Here is a 17,708-nt window from a genome sequence, read left to right as displayed (position 1 = left end):
TTTATGGTTATGTCTGAGTCAGAGTAACATGGCCGTGGCCCCCGGCCGGTCCTCCCTTAGTCCCTTAAGCCAATTTTAATATAGAGGACGTGTCTAATGTTAGTATATCATTCTTAGTACACTGGCCAGTGCCAGTACCGTTTATAACCAGGGGGTAGAGCTACTGCACCACATCTGGGTACAAGGAACAGGGCAATTATTGACATATTTCCATTTAAAAAATGGCCATTATGCAATAGTATACATTGACCATGTACTCACCTATTTAGTTAACGTGTTGTTTTCAGAACTTTTCGTCAGCGAATTGAACACTGCACTGCACAGTGGTGGAAAGTAAACTAAGTACATTACTCAAGTGCTGTACTTAATTAAGTACATTTTTTCAATACTTTTACTTCTACTCCACTAAATCTCAGAGGCAAATATTGTACTTTTACTCCACTACAATTATTTGAAAACTTTAGTTACTAGTTACTTTGTATTTTGATTGTTATTACAAAACATACATTAAATACCACTTAAGCCATATATAGATTTCGGCCATTTAAAAATAGCCGACCTACAAGCTCACATTAATGAATGCACATTGTGAGCTTGTAGATCTGCTATTTTCAAAAGATATTTATACATGATGCTGAAATCTTGTGAAATGGGACTTTCTGCATAATGAGTACTTTCTACTTTTGGTACTTTAAGCACATTTTGATAACAATACTTTGTACTTTTACTCAAGTACACTTTGAATTCCGGACTTTTACTTGTAACGAAGTATTTCTACATTGCAGTATTGATACTTTCACTTGTGTAAAAAGATTTGAGTACTTTTTCCACCACTGCACTACAGTACCTTTTTATGACATTTTTAATCAGGACCTGAAAGGGGCTCCTAAAGGGTCCATCTTGCGTGTGCGTGATGACGTCATCACGTAACGTCTAGGTTCTTGAGCAGTCTCAGTGATGATCGTGGGTTGATGAACGAGCTCTTCAAGGATAGTTGTGAAACAAACGAACTGCATTATCATAAGTTTAATATTGAAATAACGGCATTGGGACGTTACGAGACTGGACCTGCGGGTTGTGAGCGGTTACAGTGATACTAAAGGGTGGAATAAACCCGTCACAACGTGATAAAACAATGCCCTCGGTCAGGGAGGAAGGTAACCATGCTGTTTAATGGAGCTAACGGTGTCCTGCATGTCAGGGTCTATGTAGCCTTGGATCAAGACTATCATAAATGTATTTGATCGGTTTTAGAGATATAAAAATGTCATATCAATGTTGATGAAATACATCTATTATAGTCCTGATCCAAGGCTAGGAATTAGGGTGGCTAACGTTACTTAATTCAGACTGAATGCAAAAGTAATGCAGTATTTATATACCCTAATAAAAGTACATGAGCAAGCACTTTTAAATGTAAAAAATACTGATAATTTAAGATTGACAATTGAGACACACACAACCTAAGCAAGCTCGTCCTTTCTTTTGAATGGAAGAGAGTGACTTCGATTTTGAGATTTGCATTGATACAAAAGTAAGTGTCACACTCATTAAAATACATCTATGATAGTCTTGATCCAAGGCTGCCTCTGTCCTAGAGCAGTGGTTCTCTAACTTGTCAGGCCACGACCCCCCAGAATAATCATATTTGAACTGGGGACCCCCTAAATAATCATATTTGAACTGGGGACCCCCCAGAATAATCATATTTGAACTGGGGAACCCCCTAAATAATCATATTTATTATGAACTGGGGACCCCCACCCTGACAAGCACTTGTAATTGTAGGAGTTGAGGCAGCCGCATACATTTAGTATGACAAGGTTACAAAATGTATATTACAAATTACTGAAATATTGGTGCTCTGAAATGTGTGTGCAGACAGCTGAAACATGTTTTTGTACTTCTATCTATCTACACATCTACATCTATCTATAAATGTCAACAAGAAAGGCCACAGTGCATCACATATTTTCATATCGGTGTTCACCATTGTAATGCCAAATGTCTCCAGGGTGGCAGCCATTTGACAGACGAATGAATATTGTTACTTAAACAACATTACTATTCTTCATTTCACTCAACAGGTAAGGACCGAATCATCTTTGTCACGAAGGAGGACCATGAAGCACCGAGCAACGCTGAGCTTGTGGAGGAGGATCCAAACGACCCTTATGAAGAGCGAGGTGGGAAGCTCCACATAAACCCATTAAGACATGAGGCCCATTCTACAAACCTTTTCTAAATCCTAACAGTTTTCTGAAAAACCTATGTTGCTGTATCAGTGGTAGGCCTACTCAAAACGTTTTCATGTCACGGACCCCCAAAATTATGTATTTGGCTACGCCCCCAAGTTTTGGGGGGAAATATTTGAAAACTTGAGAAAATTGGTCTGGTTGTCATAATATGCAGATGCCAGCATGCTATCAATCTAGCCTTAGATAAAGACTCTCGTAGATGTATTTTATCGATTTTATGTTTTATCTCTACGAGAGTCTTAGCTACCACCTCCCCAGATTGCCGTACTTCTCCAAACGTAATAGTCCATATTTTTCAACAAATATCTTTCAAAAATAGAAAAAATGGCGTTCGGCCACAGGCGGGATTAAAACACTTCTTTATTGAAAATTATGGACTACGGTAATACATTGCACAAACACACCCCGAGTTAACATTTGGGGCACGCGTGTAAGCACCTTATATTTTGCATTTGTACATGTTTGGAGAAGTACAGGCTTTGGAGCTGACATTCCATGGCAATCTGGGGGGGTTGTAGCCAATAGCGGGGCGGCCATAGCTGAGTGGTTAGTGAGCCCGCCTGGGGAGCCAGAGGCCCTGATTGTCCCAGGTACGATTCCAGCTCAGGCCAGCAATGTGTCCCTGAGCAAGACTCTTAACCCCTAATTGCTTCCAGAGCGCCGCACAAAGGCTGCTCACTGCTCCTAGTTGTTATAGGATGGGTAAAATGCAGAGGACAAACATACTGTGACAAATAAAGTGTGGGGACTATATTATTATCATAATACTCTCGTAGAGATAAAAAATGTAAAAATCAATAAAATACATCTACGAGAGTCTTTATCTAAGGCTACTATCAATCAATAGCACAGTCCCTGAACTTAGTTGAGATCCAGAGTAAACATTAAACCTCTATGAAACTACACTTTCTCTCACTGTAGGTCTGATTCTTCCCGGTGGCGAGATCAACTGGAACTGCCCCTGCTTAGGCGGGATGGCTAGTGGTCCCTGTGGGACCGAATTCAAGGAAGCCTTCTCCTGCTTCCACTACAGCAAAGAGGAAGTGAAGGGCTCTGACTGCCTGGAGCAGTTCAAGGTCATGCAGGATTGCCTTCAACGCTACCCTGAGCTCTACCCTCAGGACGACGAGAAGGAGCCACCACAGGGTTCTACTGAAAACGAGCAACCCACACCGGACTCTATCCCCGGAGAAACTCCAACCCCTAACCCTTCCTCTAACCCTGTACAAGACTCTAATCCTACCCCTCCGTCAGCCCACGCTGACCCAACGACACCTGTCTCAGAAAGTTCGGGGGAAAGCTAATAATAACACCTATTATTGATAGGTAGATTGAAATCCACAAGAGTTGTCATAAAGAGCAATTAATTTATATATGTTTAACATAGTGCAGTGATTCCCAACCCTGATCCCTGGCTACTCCTGTATAGTGCTGCTGCTTTTCTATCCTATCGCGAAAGTACTTTCATTCACCTGGCATCCCAGGCAGCAGGCAACATGTGATGAGCGTGCATAGCGAGTGTTGATGCTACCTTGGGCGGCTCTTGCCGCCACGCGTGTGCTGGTCAAAGTTCAAACTTCTTCAACTTTGACCCCCTGTGCAGATGACCTGTTGAAAATGGTTAGAGCTGGGTCGACCAAAATGACCAATCAAAAATTGTTAGGCACTGTTAGTAGTTCATGTTTAGGTCTACTTTTGGTGTGGTTGGGTTAAGGATTTGGTTGAGGTATTCTACACCTCCTGAGATTTAGCTAGAATAAAGAACTTTATTCTAGGGATCTAGCAGTAACTCAACAGTACTATGCAAGCTTGTCCAAACCGATTACAGCTGTGTGTTTCAAAGAAACCAGGTTAAGCACAGAAGGACAAAGAAATAGTCATGAAAACAATGTTCCAACAAGGAAGGAAGTATAAATGTGAGCATAAACGTTATTAGAAGTCTAGTCATAGATTGGTTAAATGTACTTTAAAATGGCTCAACCTGAAGATAAAACATACGCACACTGTTTGAAGACAGCCAAAAACGTACTTTATTACTGGCAAAATGAAGACCTAAAAGGTTGAAACGTTGCGCCAGTAATAAAGAACGTTTTTGTAGCTTCAAACAGTATGTGGATGTTTTATCTTCTTGATTCTTGCCTTGATGTCCAACACCTGGCCTAAATACAGGCATACGATGTGTTGCCTGCTTTGTAACAGATCATGAATAACTTGTCAAGAGTTGTCGGCCTCGTGGCTATATGGATACCATAGAGCATATAAAATATGTATAATAATATAGCATACCGGTATGTACTGTATGTGTATGTGTGAGATATATTATTATAGTAACCTAAATTATTTTCCTATTTTCTCCTTGTGTGTTAACCGTGCTCCTTTCTGTGGCCTTTTCCATTACAACCTTCCAAGCTGTAATATTACTGTTAAAATGTTCACAAACATTCTTTTTTTGTTACTGGCATTACTTTTTCTGTGGTCATGTTCAACCCCATTGAGAAGTTTCCACAAATTCTCTTGTCAACTTATCACTGACACAGATGCTTGCTTACGTCCACTGGCTCGCGAGGTTAACCTCAACTGGACTGTTTATGTCATTGACATTGTTCAACAGCTCGTTGTTATTGTGGATTAAAGTGTACATCATTTGCTTGCAAAAAGATTAACCGAATCATCTAAAGCTGAAGTGGCAGAAATAAAATATCTAAATTCTTGTACGGCAATCTTGCCTAACTTTGAAATAATGATTGTATGCTGTCATGACGTTTACAGATCTATACAAGGTAAGCTAGTAATATCAGTACCACAATATCAGAATCAAATGCAAAGCCGCCTGTACTGCAGTGGCTTTGTATGGAAGTGTTCATCTTTTCCGTCTCCGTTTTGATGTTTTAAATTCAGCATGTGTGTGGTTATGAGATGTGTTTATGTACAGTAACGTCAATCTGTTCAAAGGTTTTTGTTTAACCGGGCTGCATGTCTAAGCCTCAGAGGTCAGGGGTTTGTGACAATGTTTGTCTATGGTGTACGTTGCATCAAGTTGCCTCAGGAATCAATAATTACCAAACACTCTTTTATACCTGTGGCTTGCCATTGGTGGATTGTGGAGGGCAACGAAAGTTAAAGAGCCAATGAAGTCATCTGGAACTGAGCGACCTCCAGCCTCAGAACATCCCAGGAAACCGTCCCGCAGAGGGGTCTTTCTTTCTACAAGTCAATCAGTCGCCTGCGGTGAAGCTTCTAGCTGCCAGCTCATCACTACAGTCATCTTTGTCTATCCGGATCTAGAAACAAGTTTGTAACCGCACATACAACAAAATGTCTACATTAAAGGAGATATGCAGCGGTTTGCCGGTGGATCCTTTGCCTCCTAATCGTGGTAGAGATCCCAGTATGCCTCATGCACCTGTCCGGACACCAAACCTCACTCCAGTGGAGGAGAGGGTGAGTATATCCCAGTAGACGAGCACAATGTATAATTTGTTTAGTATATATTTTATTCTAAACAGCCAAGAGAAATTGTAAAGAAAAAAAAGATGGGATAACTGCTTCAGTAGGTCCACAATCGGAAAAATGATCAAAAGTGACAATGACACAATGAGTTGTCACCTGTCTGTGTCTGGAAAATGTCATCATAGAATGTGTTGGGTGAGAGACAGATCAAGAGGAACTTTTAATATGAATTGATTTTGAAGGATGTCAGTCATGTGTGGAAGCAAGATTGACCTTACTGTGTCATGCTTGGCTCTTTGTCCTGACTATGGGGTCGTTTCTACTGTCTTACGAGAGCTAAAAAATAGATTATCCTCTGAGGTTGTCAACTGTTTACCCAAACTCAGAGCAAAGGCCACAGTCAATAATTAAGCGAGATACAGGTAGTGCTCAGCAGTAAGATTAGGAAGGAGAACAGAATTGAAAGGGGAATAGGCTACATAAATCGGGAGCCTCATGCAATTTAATTGTTTGTTGTTTTGATCTGCACCATTAATCCCCACTTCTCTTGCCTCTAGCTGGCGTTAAAGAATGCCCTGCGTTACATCCCTTCATCCCACCATGCAACAGTAGCAGCTGAATTTGTTCAAGAGCTGCGGCAATATGGACATATCTACATGTACCGCTTCTGCCCGGCCATGCGCATGAGGTGACGCACCTTGATCCCCTCCTCATATCCTAATTGGCTTTAGTCTGTAGCCGTGTAACCACTGCGGTATCTGTCAGACTGATACTAGAACAGAACTGCAATTGTGAAGGTAGAAGCCTGCATGGGACACAGAAGCATTATTAATAACCCTAACCTAATGGCCCATTTTAATGCCCAGAAAGTGGTTGAGAAATGTTTTAAAGCATCCAATCTGTTTCTGAGCCAAGATGTAATCGTTCATTCACTGACTTGGAGCAAGTCATTAGTCAATCATTATGGTTCACCAGTGCCTTCTGGTGTACATTAAACTTTAATGCACCAACAAAATGTTACAGCCCCACTTTTTATAGCGACATAAATTGTTAACGACCCCATTTTAATGCGAAACCATGCATATTGTTCTGCCCTTTCATTATTGTGTGTTTTTTTGCTTTATGACGGGCTACAATATGTGTTTCTTCTTGTGTCTTTAGAGCCTACCCAATAGATCAGTATCCATGTCGCACACGTCAAGCAGCCTCCATCATGCTCATGATAATGAACAACCTGGACCCAGCAGTTGCCCAGGTGAGCATTAAATGCAGCTTGATGCCTCAGTGTTAGCTTACTTAAGTGTCCTAAATCCACAAGTTCAATCACCATCTATATTACAGCTTTAACAACCTTCTTTATCTTTATCTCACAGTTTCCTCAGGAGCTTGTCACCTACGGAGGGAATGGACAGGTGTTCAGTAACTGGGCCCAGGTGAGTCCCCAGTGATGTGGTGCTGTGGTTCAGAGTTCGATTGACTGATTGAAATGTGTATTGCAAATTTGTGTTCATGCATAAAAATACATGTACACACAGATTAAAAAGGATAAACACAATAAAGCCTGAAGGCTGTCCATTGTGGTCCCTTGGTAGAGACTGTCTATATGCAATTCATAGCATGGAGATAAAACAGACCATCTTAACCCATTTAGACCTGAGGCAGATTCTAAAAATGTTAGTTTTCTGAAAAAACGTATGTTGCTATATCAGTGGTTCTCAAACTTTTTCATGTCAAGCCAAGGACTTTGTATTTGGCCGCCGACCCCTTTCTCAAAATATTCGGTTCCAGAAACACCCAAGAGCAAAGATTTGAGTAAAAATAAATATCTTTAAAAATATATGTATTCTTTTTTGGCTTTTATGCCTCTATTGAAAGGACAGTAGGCTGACAGGAAATGGGGGGAGAGATGGGGAGTGACATGCAGCAAAGGCCGTAGGGATCGGGAGTCGAACCTACGACACGCTGTCAGGCTGGATAACCAGCTTAGGTGCCCAGAGGGTTACGCCAACCGTCGGGGCCCAAAAAATATATATTCGAATGCACACATTTTCACAACTTTTCAAAAATAGCAGATCTACAAGCTCATAGTGCGGCACAAAGTGACGCGCTATGAGCTTGTATATCTGCTTTTTATTAATAGCCAAAGTATAAAATAATGGTTAAAGTGGCTAATATCTAAAATCACACAGATGCTTTCCCTGTTTTAATGGGTTAAATGTACTATCTTGTGTGTTTGTGTGTGTGTGCGTGTGTGTGTGTGTGTCTGTGTGTGAATCGGGGCAGTTCCGGCTTGTGATGCACTACTTGAGTGAGATGACAGAAGAGCAGACTCTGGTCATGTACAGTGGGCATCCCATGGGCCTGTTCCCCAGCCTGCCCTCTTCACCACGTGCTATCATCACCAATGGCATGGTAACGGAAAAGCCAATGTAACCACATTAAGCCATAATTAGCTTAATGAACAGGCATTACAATTCAATCACACTTTTAATACATTTTATATAATATGTATGTAATATATTTTCCCTCGTTACTTTTATCAGGTTATTCCAAATTACTCCTCCAGAGACCAGTATGAAAAAATGTTTGCCCTTGGTGTATCAATGTAAGTTTTGAATATGGTATTAAATTGTTTGTGAGTCATTAACCTTTTCCACTATTTGGTACCCATTTCAATGCAAAATATGTGAGGGGTATTGCTGACTTTATTATGTTTTTTCTGTCCATTCCTAGGTATGGTCAGATGACAGCTGGAAGTTACTGCTACATTGGTCCTCAAGGCATTGTTCATGGCACCGTGGTTTGTAAAACAATGATAAAACTGCACAGCATTCACCAGAATGTCTTTCTCGATGAAAAGTTATAGTCATTGCACCTGGCTTTGCTGGAATTTTCAATGTGTTGCTTTTTGGAGACAGAAATCCTTTGTCTAGTGAATGGACTCTTTCTCTTATGTGCATTCTTTTCAGTTGAGCTAGGTCATTAACAATAGAGTCTTATGTACGGATGAAATGCCCTTAAAGACTCTTGTAACCTCTCCAACCCTCTGAGAGACTGAGGCACTCCCATGTGTCAAGACATGCTCTCCCTTGCTTGCAAACGTTAACCACATGAAGCATAGCATCCCTATTCTGGGGAGAAAACCTTCTGAAAATAGCCGATTTACAAGCTCACAACCCGTCATGTTTTGTGTAGAGGGGAAAAAAAGTACAGAGCCAACTCAACTTTACTATATAGGGTTTAATTAAACCACACCAAGAGGAATTTGTGTATTAATCTATATTGATTCATTTCACTAGTGCCATTAAACATGCATTGGAATTTCCATGATACTTTCCATGGGGTTTATGATAGATTTCAACCAACTTATTTCTCACAAAATGATTACTTTTCCTACATACTCTTTAGTTTTGTCATTTCTTTTTGCATTTGTGTTTATTATGTATATCTCTGAATTATTTCTACACAGCTGACAGTGCTGAATGCAGGAAGGAGGTACCTGGGTTCTGGGGACTTGAGTGGTCGTGTATTCGTGACTTCTGGGCTTGGAGGAATGAGCGGAGCTCAGGCCAAAGCTGCTGTCATTGCTGGTTGTATAGGAGTCATAGCAGAGGTGTGTTCTTTCTTATAGTCCCTTCTTACTAATTGACTACATTCACACAAAGCTCTTACAACATTGACTCCATTGTGAATATTGTCACTGTCGGGCAGACACCCCTTATGTCCATATTTAAACTTTTTTGATTTGTTCGTAAATGAATGGCCTACTTTACTTAGTCACACTACAGTGTCACACGAAAGTAGCAAAAATAGCTTATATACAAGCTCACAACGCATTGTGAGCTTGTAGATCAGCTATTTTTGAAATGTTTTAAAGTGAAAGTGAAATACTTGAGGGTGGTTAAGGCTCTGGGTTCTATAAATATTGAACCAATGAAAAGTATTGTTATCTTTTTAGCATAACATTTGACTGTACTACCATTACTGTTAACAATCCTGCTAATAAAGTATTCAATCAATCAATCAATTAACAAGAGCATGTGACTAAGTAATAACTACAGTGGATCCATTAGAGCACATGTCAGTTTCGAACGTACAAAGTATCCACCCAACAGCAGCGATATGATCAACACTGACTTCTAAGTTACACAAAGGAATGGGGGGAATAATTTTCTATTATTGTCTGAATTGGATCATCTATAGGTGGACGAGGCTCCTCTTAGAAAGCGACATGAGCAAGGCTGGTTAATGGAGGTGACCAGTAGCTTGGACGATTGCATTAAGAGCATTCGGTAAGTCAAAACTGCTTATTCATTTACAGACTTTAACATGAGCATGACATTTGAATATTATTTTGATTCAAGCATTTTGCTATTTTACCAGCATTACAGCTCGAGTTCTCAACCTTCTCTGAGCACTGAACCTCAGAACTTTAATTGCAGCTTAATTGGTAGGCTACAACTGTAGTGAACAATTTCCAAATTTCAGTCTCACTTTAGACTCACATTGTTATTACAATTATAGCCTAAGGCAGTGTTTATCAACCCTGGCAAAGGGCCCAATTTTGGGCCGCGAGTACTGCTGAGGTGTGCCGTGACGTTTGAAGAAAGTGTGAACCCAGCCCCTCGAGAACAATAGCGGTGATTGTCCGTCAATCGATACGGCCATTCAGTGTAGCGACCATCACCCATAGGAATGCAAATATGTTGTCCTACCTGGTACTGTATAAAAGGGGCACAGGGTACATGCTTTGGCACTCAGTATTATTACTACAAGATGATGAGAGCTCCACCAGCAAAGAAGAGATGCACCCAGGGCCAGCCGCTAAATTCTAGGTGTGCCCTGGGATATTTTGGCTATGCCAGGTGTGCCTTGGCACCAAAAAGGTTGATAAACACTGGCCTAAGGTACATCGAAAATCCTGTGTGTGTGTGTGTGTGTGTGTGTGTGTGTGTGTGTGTGTGTGTGTGTGTGTGCGTGTGCGTGTGCGTGTGTGTGTGTGTGTGTGTGTGTGTGTGTGTGTGTGTGTGTGTGTGTGTGCTCTTAGTTATACAACATAAACGTTTAGAACTTACAGCTATGTTTACTGTTTTTACAACCCTGCACGATGGCAGATTGACCTGTGAATCAGTGTCTGCGGTTGGTGAGTGTGATAAATACCTCTTACTCCCTAGCAAAGAGGCAGCAAAGCATGAGTCATGAAAACAACTGGACCAAAAATGATTTTGTGTCTTCCAGAGAGGCCAGGAGCTCCAAGACTCCACTCAGTCTGGGTTACCATGGCAACGTTGTAGATCTATGGTGAGTGAGAGGTGAATACACACATCCTGCTTCAGGTCTGTGGCTTATAAGGAGGCAGGAACCATAAGATAATCTTATTGTCGCTGTCGGGCAGAAACCTTGTATCTCCATATTTTAACTTGTTATGTTAAAATATCTTCGTATCACGCAAAAGTAGCGAAAATAGCCGATCTACAAGCTCACAATTCATTGTGATGCGACGCGCTGTGAGCTTGTATATCGGCTATTTTCGCTTTGGACATACCACCGGCAATAATATTCAATGACATTACCTCGCTTGTTCTGCTCTCTTTCTCACCCTTGTTTATCCCTGCCAGGGAGAGACTGGCACTAGAATACGAGAGGACAGGCGATCTCCTCGTGGACCTGGGGTCAGACCAGACCTCCCTTCACAACCCGTTCAGTGGAGGCTACTACCCAGCCCAGCTCAGCTTCAGCCAGGCCAGCCAGCTCATGAGCACCGATCCCAACCGGTTCCGCTCTGTGGTCCACGAGAGGTCAGAAAGATGACACATTATCTTACAGTCTCTGTAAGAGATGGAGGGGTGGAGGGATGGGGGACATAATAAGATGAATAATTTGGTGTTTTGCAAAACTCTCAGCCTTCGCAGACAGGTCAATGCCATCAACAAGCTGACAGATGCAGGCATGTTCTTCTGGGACTATGGCAATGCCTTCCTGTTGGAGGCTCAGAGAGCTGGTGGGTGTACACGCACGCGCGCACACGCACACACACACACGCACACGCACACGCACACGCACACGCACACACACACACACACACACACACACACACACACACACACACACACACACACACACACACACACTTGCTGCTGCAGGGGTTCACAAGATTGTGAGGAAAATAGGAGTTTCTATTTTTTTTTACATATATATATAAAATATATGTATAATTGTAATAACAATGTGAGCCTAAAGTGAGACTGAAATTTGGAAATTGTTCACTACAGTTGTAGCCTATCAATTAAGCTGCAATTAAAGTTCTGAGGTTCAGTGCTCAGAAAAGGCTGAGAACTCGAGCTGTAATGCTAGTAAAATAGCAAAATGCTTGAATCAAAATAATATTCAAAATTCAAGTTCATGTTAAAGTCTGTAAATGAGTAAGCACACACACACACACACACACACACACACACACACACACACACACACACACACACACACACACACACACACACACACACACACACACACACACACACACACACCAGTGATAGAAGGAAAATTCCAGTCCTTGGCAGGTTTATCAATAAGCTTGCAAGCATTTACCTTTTTTCTTTCTCCAGGAGCCGATGTAGGAAAGGATGACGGTGGAGAAACAGAGTTCCGTTACCCATCTTATGTCCAGGACATTATGGGGTGAGATACAGTATGTCTATTAGGATTTCATGGAAAGTAAGGTTGAACTAGACGATACAATAACTTTTAGCCCTAAGTAGGAACGTCATTGAGAACATCTTTTCATTTATGAGATATGTTGCAAACAAGATCAAGATGTTTCTTTCTTCTAATAGAATTGTATGTGATCCCTCTCTTAAGGCCAGTCCACACCAAATCCAATGCAACTCCTTGCAACATGCAACTACTTGCAACCATTATCCCCAATGGCAGTTGCAAGGACTTGCATTGGTGTGGACTGGCCCTGACACTGACTTCTTCAACAGAGACATTTTCTCTCTGGGCTTTGGGCCTTTTCGCTGGGTCTGTACCTCTGGCGACCCACAAGACCTGGCCATAACCGATGAGATTGCTGCCTCTGTCCTGGAGGAGATTAGTGCCAATGTGACTGAGCGCGTCCGACAGCAGCACAATGACAACATCCGCTGGATCAGAGAGGCTGGAAAACACCAGATGGTGAGTAGGTGTCTCAGCAGTTCAACGTAAGAGATATGTTTACCCAGACGTGTCCTTTAATTTCATCTGTTTGTTCTTTATGTGTAGGTGGTAGGATCCCAAGCCAGAATCCTCTATTCAGACCAGAAAGGCAGAGTCTGCATCGCCCTGGCTATTAACCAAGCTATAGCTGATGGCACAGTTTCAGTAAGAGGATACAGTACATTGCTTATTAGAAACAGTCTTTTGAATTTATATAAATGCTTGCAGGTGTTTTAAATATATTTTAAAGATGTAAGTAACAATGCTGTTGTGTTCAGGCTCCTGTAGTTATCAGCCGGGACCATCATGACGTCAGTGGGACAGATAGTCCGTTCAGAGAGACCTCCAATGTGTACGATGGATCCGCCTTCTGTGCAGGTACTGTACACAGTAACATCCTGAATTGAACTCAGAAGAGTGTACAAATGGAACCAAATAAGGGTCCATTTGGCTCCAGTTTGTACACTCTTCGGAGTTAAATTAACAGTTAGGATTTTACTGTGAATAATATATCTCTGCTGTTGGGCAGAAACCAGCTAACTCCAAAATGGTCATTTTTCAGGAAAAGAAAGTGGAGTTAGGAGGTTTTGTTCATCAGTGATAAGAACAGCTGAATGGACCTCCAAGCTCAGGTTGGAGGTCAAAAAGGGGTGGAGCCTGGAGTCAGCAAAACCAGCTAACTCCACCCCCCTTTGGTGGAGTTAGCTGGTTTAGCAGAAAGTTTGAGGATCCAATGGAGTTAGCTGGTTTTGTCAGAAGCACTTTTTAATACTTTTCATTGGTTCAATATTTTGTTTACCAACACACAGACGTAAGGGTGTTCAATGGCCCTGATTTATGGGGGGAAAATGAAAAGGCGTCAAAATGGAGTTTTTGCCTGACAGCAACGACTATTGTTGTATATATCCCTCAAATGTCACATCATCACTAGTACTGAATGAAAGTGCCGATCATCAACTCTAAAAGTGATGTGGGAAAAAATGCCTAATGGCTCCACAGGCCAGGTCTATTCTACAATATACACAGTAAAATCCTCAGTGTTCACTTAACTCTGAGAGTGTACAAATGTAACCAAATTGACCATTTGATGGGGTTTGTGCCTTTGTTGCATGTACAGTTCGTAAAATAAAACATGGATTTTGTGAAAATCCATACACCTCCCCCCTTTACAGACATGGCTGTCCAAAACTTTGTTGGCGATGCGTTCAGGGGTGCCACGTGGGTGTCCCTGCACAACGGTGGCGGCGTTGGCTGGTAAGGTGATCCTGCCCTCCAAATAAACTAGCCATTCATAAAAGGTCAGCTGTTATAACTGCCTCTGGTGATCTATTTGGGATGTGTTTATGTGTGTGGCGTCGAGATCTCATTCTTTTTCCGTCCATTGGTTAAGTCGGCATGTTTGTCCTTTCCGATCCAATCTCTGACTAGGGGAGAGGTGATGAATGGAGGCTTTGGTCTGCTTCTCGACGGCTCGGAGGACGCTGCAAAGCGCGCCCGTGTGATGCTCAACTGGGATGTCTCTAATGGGGTGAGAGAGAGAGAGAGAGAGAAAGAAAGAGAGAGAGGGGGCAGGGGGTACTTTTTGGAGTTCAACCTAAAGACTGCTTCTTAACATGGTTTTTTTTTGGGTTTTTTCCCCAATTTATTCGTTGCCAATAGGCTTTATGCACAGCAGCCATTTTGACAGGTGTTACCAATGATACGAATGAAGGCTCTGTTCCATTCTGGTCAAACAGAGTCAGGGTGCTGATATTGTGCATTCTGGCTCGCTGGAAACACTCTGTTACACCAGTGGGTCTCAAAGTGTGGTCCAGGGACCCTCATGGTTCCTTGAGGGGGTTCCAAATGGCACCTAAAAGGTGCATAACTCTCAGAGTTATGGGGGTCCTTGAAATTAAAAGGTTTGAGAACCACTGTGCTACACTAAATGGAACAAAGCCTTCATTAGTATCATTGGCAAAACCTGTGAAGGAAGTAAGGAAGAGGCCCAATTTCTTTCCAATATGGCTGCTGTGCATAGAGCCTATTGATTCCTCCCCACACACATTTCTGTGTTGTGTCTGCTGTTGTATCCTACTGACTCACCTACCAGTGAGGAGCCCCCACCGGGAGGACTTAGGGCCTTCGTCCTAGTACCCCCACCCCCCCCCCCCCCCCCCGCAACACTCCTTGCTGACAGGTGGCGCCCCAGCCCGTAGGATTACGTACAGAACATGGGGTCATTGGAGGGTGTTCCAGGGGGTCCCCAGCTAAATGATTGATATGGTTGGATGGTTAAATGTCTGTAATTTAGAGAGTGTATAAATGGAAAACAATGGACCCATTATATCAACACTGAGGTTTGTTACATAGATTGGGGTCCCAGAGATGATATCAAACGGGGGTCCGACCGTGGCCTAATGCATATCAAACAGGTTCACTCACTGATCACTGATCCAAGCCATGAAGACATGTAATTAACACAGAGTATTTTACTGCGTGAGTGGGATTGTTTACTTAGAAATTAACAGGCTATAATCTCTTTTTTACTATGTGCTGCAGGTGGCTCGTCGCTGTTGGTCTGGGAACGCTAACGCCTATGAGACCATGCAGCGTACCATGGAGGAGAACAGGCAGCTGCGTGTCACCATGCCCTTCACTGCGCAGGACGATGAGCATGTGGTGGACCGAGCTCTGCAGGGCTAGCCAAAGCACAGTATAAGCCTGATGTATGCTTCAACATATTATGGAGCATGAATTAAAGGAGAACTTCACCCCTTTTCAATCTTCAAATCAAATCAAGTCAAGCTTCATTTATATAGCACATTTAGAACAGTCGAAATTGACCAAAGTGCTGTACATAGAACAGGCCTGTGCAACAACATAGTCACAGGACGTGCAAAAATAAACAAAAACATGAAACAAGATATGAAGACATAGACTCAAACGACATTAAAAGCTAGAGAAAAGAAATTAGTCTTGAGGAGAGATTTAAAAAACCTTGTCTTCATATGATTGGTCCTCACTAATGCTCATAATAAGATGCCACAATTTCTGTCTACTGGCTCTGCGTCTCATTGGGGTCTGTGGACAGACAGAAACCTGCCTACCTATGACATCATTGATGGGGATTTCAAGATAATAGAAATTACACCCTTTCTCTTCCTGGAAAGTTAGCATGCTGAAATAGAAGCTGTTGTTCTTGCATTCATTTTAAAAAATGTTTCTGAAATCTTATTTGAAATGATCCGATGATGATGTCACTGTAGGCAGGTTACTGAACTATCCACAGCCCTTCTCTGAGACACAGATTGAATAGACAGAAAATGGTGGCATCAATTACACAAAGATATAGGTTGGAAATGGGTGATGTGATCCTTTAAGCAATATAGCAACACAGCAGTAGAACCAGTAGACCAGTCAGCTGTTAGACCTGAATGCAATACGACTACTTGATCCAAGCCCTTTTCCATATAAAAATGGATGTTACCATACATTGCATACATCTAATAGATTGTCGTGCCTTGTCCAGGCTCCAGACATGTCCATTCATTGAAAACCTGTAAGGTAGTTGGAGAAGTTAATGATTTGATTGTGATCATGTGAAATAAGTGAATGCCACAGCACAAGAAATAGGCTGCACTGCCACTAAAGCATAGATATATTGTTCTGTTGTGCTGGCAGTTGTAAGGCAAGCATGTCTAAATTGTTAACTGCATGTGAGGATGTGAAGCAGTTCCATTTGAAAATTGTACAAAAAATAATGAATATATATATTTTAAAAACAAATCTAATTAAATGGTTAATACAACCTTAAATGCATATGTTTATAGTGCACTTACATGGAGAACCTTAGTTCTAGTGGAATGGGAATTCCAAAAGACCTAACCTATTATGGTTGGGCTATTATTACGCCTATACCTGGACAATTTTTTATTTGCTTCTTCTTCTTTCGTGTAACGTCAGAGGTCCAACTCGGTGTCGTGTAGCCATGCCCGCATCTCTGGTCCTTGGTCAAAGAGGCTGGCTTCCGAGGGTGGTCTATATAAGGGGCAGATGGTGATTATATGGTCGGCGGTCTGCTCAGGGTCACCGCACTCGCATGCCGCACTTATTTATTTATTTATTTGCTTGTAAATGGTTTACATCACTTACAGAGCCAACATGAGTCAGAATTAGCCTGGCCTATGTGTGACAAACATTACATTTAGTTGCAACAAATGCAAAGCGTTCCAACAAGCAGAAGCAATGTGGTCACCGTCAAATATGCACAACCCCATCCAAGTTGGACAGACAAAGCAATCTGGGGCGGTAGGCCTACTCAGACTTAGGCCCAGTGATAACATTACACACAGGATTTTGTTCATATTTGAACTAAATGGGTTAATAAGAAAATATATCCTTTAACTTTGTGAAGTCACAGTCACACAGAGTTAGTTTGATAATATCAGGCATTTACAGGAATACAGGTATAGGTATACCAGGCGGTAAACGTAAAAGAGGCCGACCCAAGAACACCTGGCGTAGGACAGTGGAGGGAGAGCTGAAGACCTTGCATCACACCTGGGGTTCTATAAAGACGCTGGCCCAAAACAGTCAGGAGTGGAAATCCTTACTTACTGCCCTACATGCCAGCCGCCGGCAGCTGGCATATAGGGCAGTAAGTAAGTAAAGGTATGGGGGGAGGGGGGATTATGTGAACTAATGCCACAGTATTCTTAACTTAAATGTATTTGTAACCTACTGTAGATCTTAAGGTTAAAGTCTCAAAGGGCTTTAGTTTACAGGCCCACCTTTGGCTTTAACAATGGAAACTTGTTCGGC

At 42.0% G+C, this 17,708-nt stretch overlaps 2 protein-coding genes across 2 annotated transcripts; both read left to right on the top strand.

The window, feature by feature from the left end:
* Nucleotides 1-961: 961 nt before the first annotated feature.
* On the top strand, nt 962-4,943 carry chchd4b (coiled-coil-helix-coiled-coil-helix domain containing 4b). Its single transcript, XM_084061170.1, has 3 exons — nt 962-1,157; nt 2,088-2,186; nt 3,180-4,943. Exons 1-3 carry the CDS (start codon nt 1,136-1,138, stop codon nt 3,560-3,562), a joined length of 504 nt encoding a protein of 167 aa, XP_083917296.1. The 5' UTR covers nt 962-1,135; the 3' UTR covers nt 3,563-4,943.
* Nucleotides 4,944-5,134: 191 nt separating this feature from the next.
* uroc1 (urocanate hydratase 1) lies at nt 5,135-15,871 on the top strand. The gene is made up of 19 exons (XM_084061159.1): nt 5,135-5,699; nt 6,266-6,396; nt 6,870-6,963; nt 7,082-7,141; nt 7,992-8,120; nt 8,252-8,313; nt 8,442-8,508; nt 9,178-9,321; nt 9,912-10,000; nt 10,947-11,009; nt 11,327-11,506; nt 11,612-11,709; nt 12,317-12,389; nt 12,695-12,884; nt 12,972-13,070; nt 13,184-13,283; nt 14,078-14,159; nt 14,334-14,433; nt 15,447-15,871. The coding sequence occupies exons 1-19, from the start codon at nt 5,574-5,576 to the stop codon at nt 15,588-15,590; spliced, it is 2,031 nt and encodes a 676-aa protein (XP_083917285.1). The 5' UTR covers nt 5,135-5,573; the 3' UTR covers nt 15,591-15,871.
* Nucleotides 15,872-17,708: the final 1,837 nt, after the last annotated feature.

Source organism: Gymnoscopelus microlampas (genome assembly GCF_963454915.1).
Source record: "Gymnoscopelus microlampas genome assembly, chromosome: 7".
Taxonomy (NCBI): Eukaryota; Metazoa; Chordata; class Actinopteri; order Myctophiformes; family Myctophidae; genus Gymnoscopelus; species Gymnoscopelus microlampas.
Note: the sequence above shows the minus strand (reverse complement) of the source record. Positions and strands in the feature narration are given on the sequence as shown.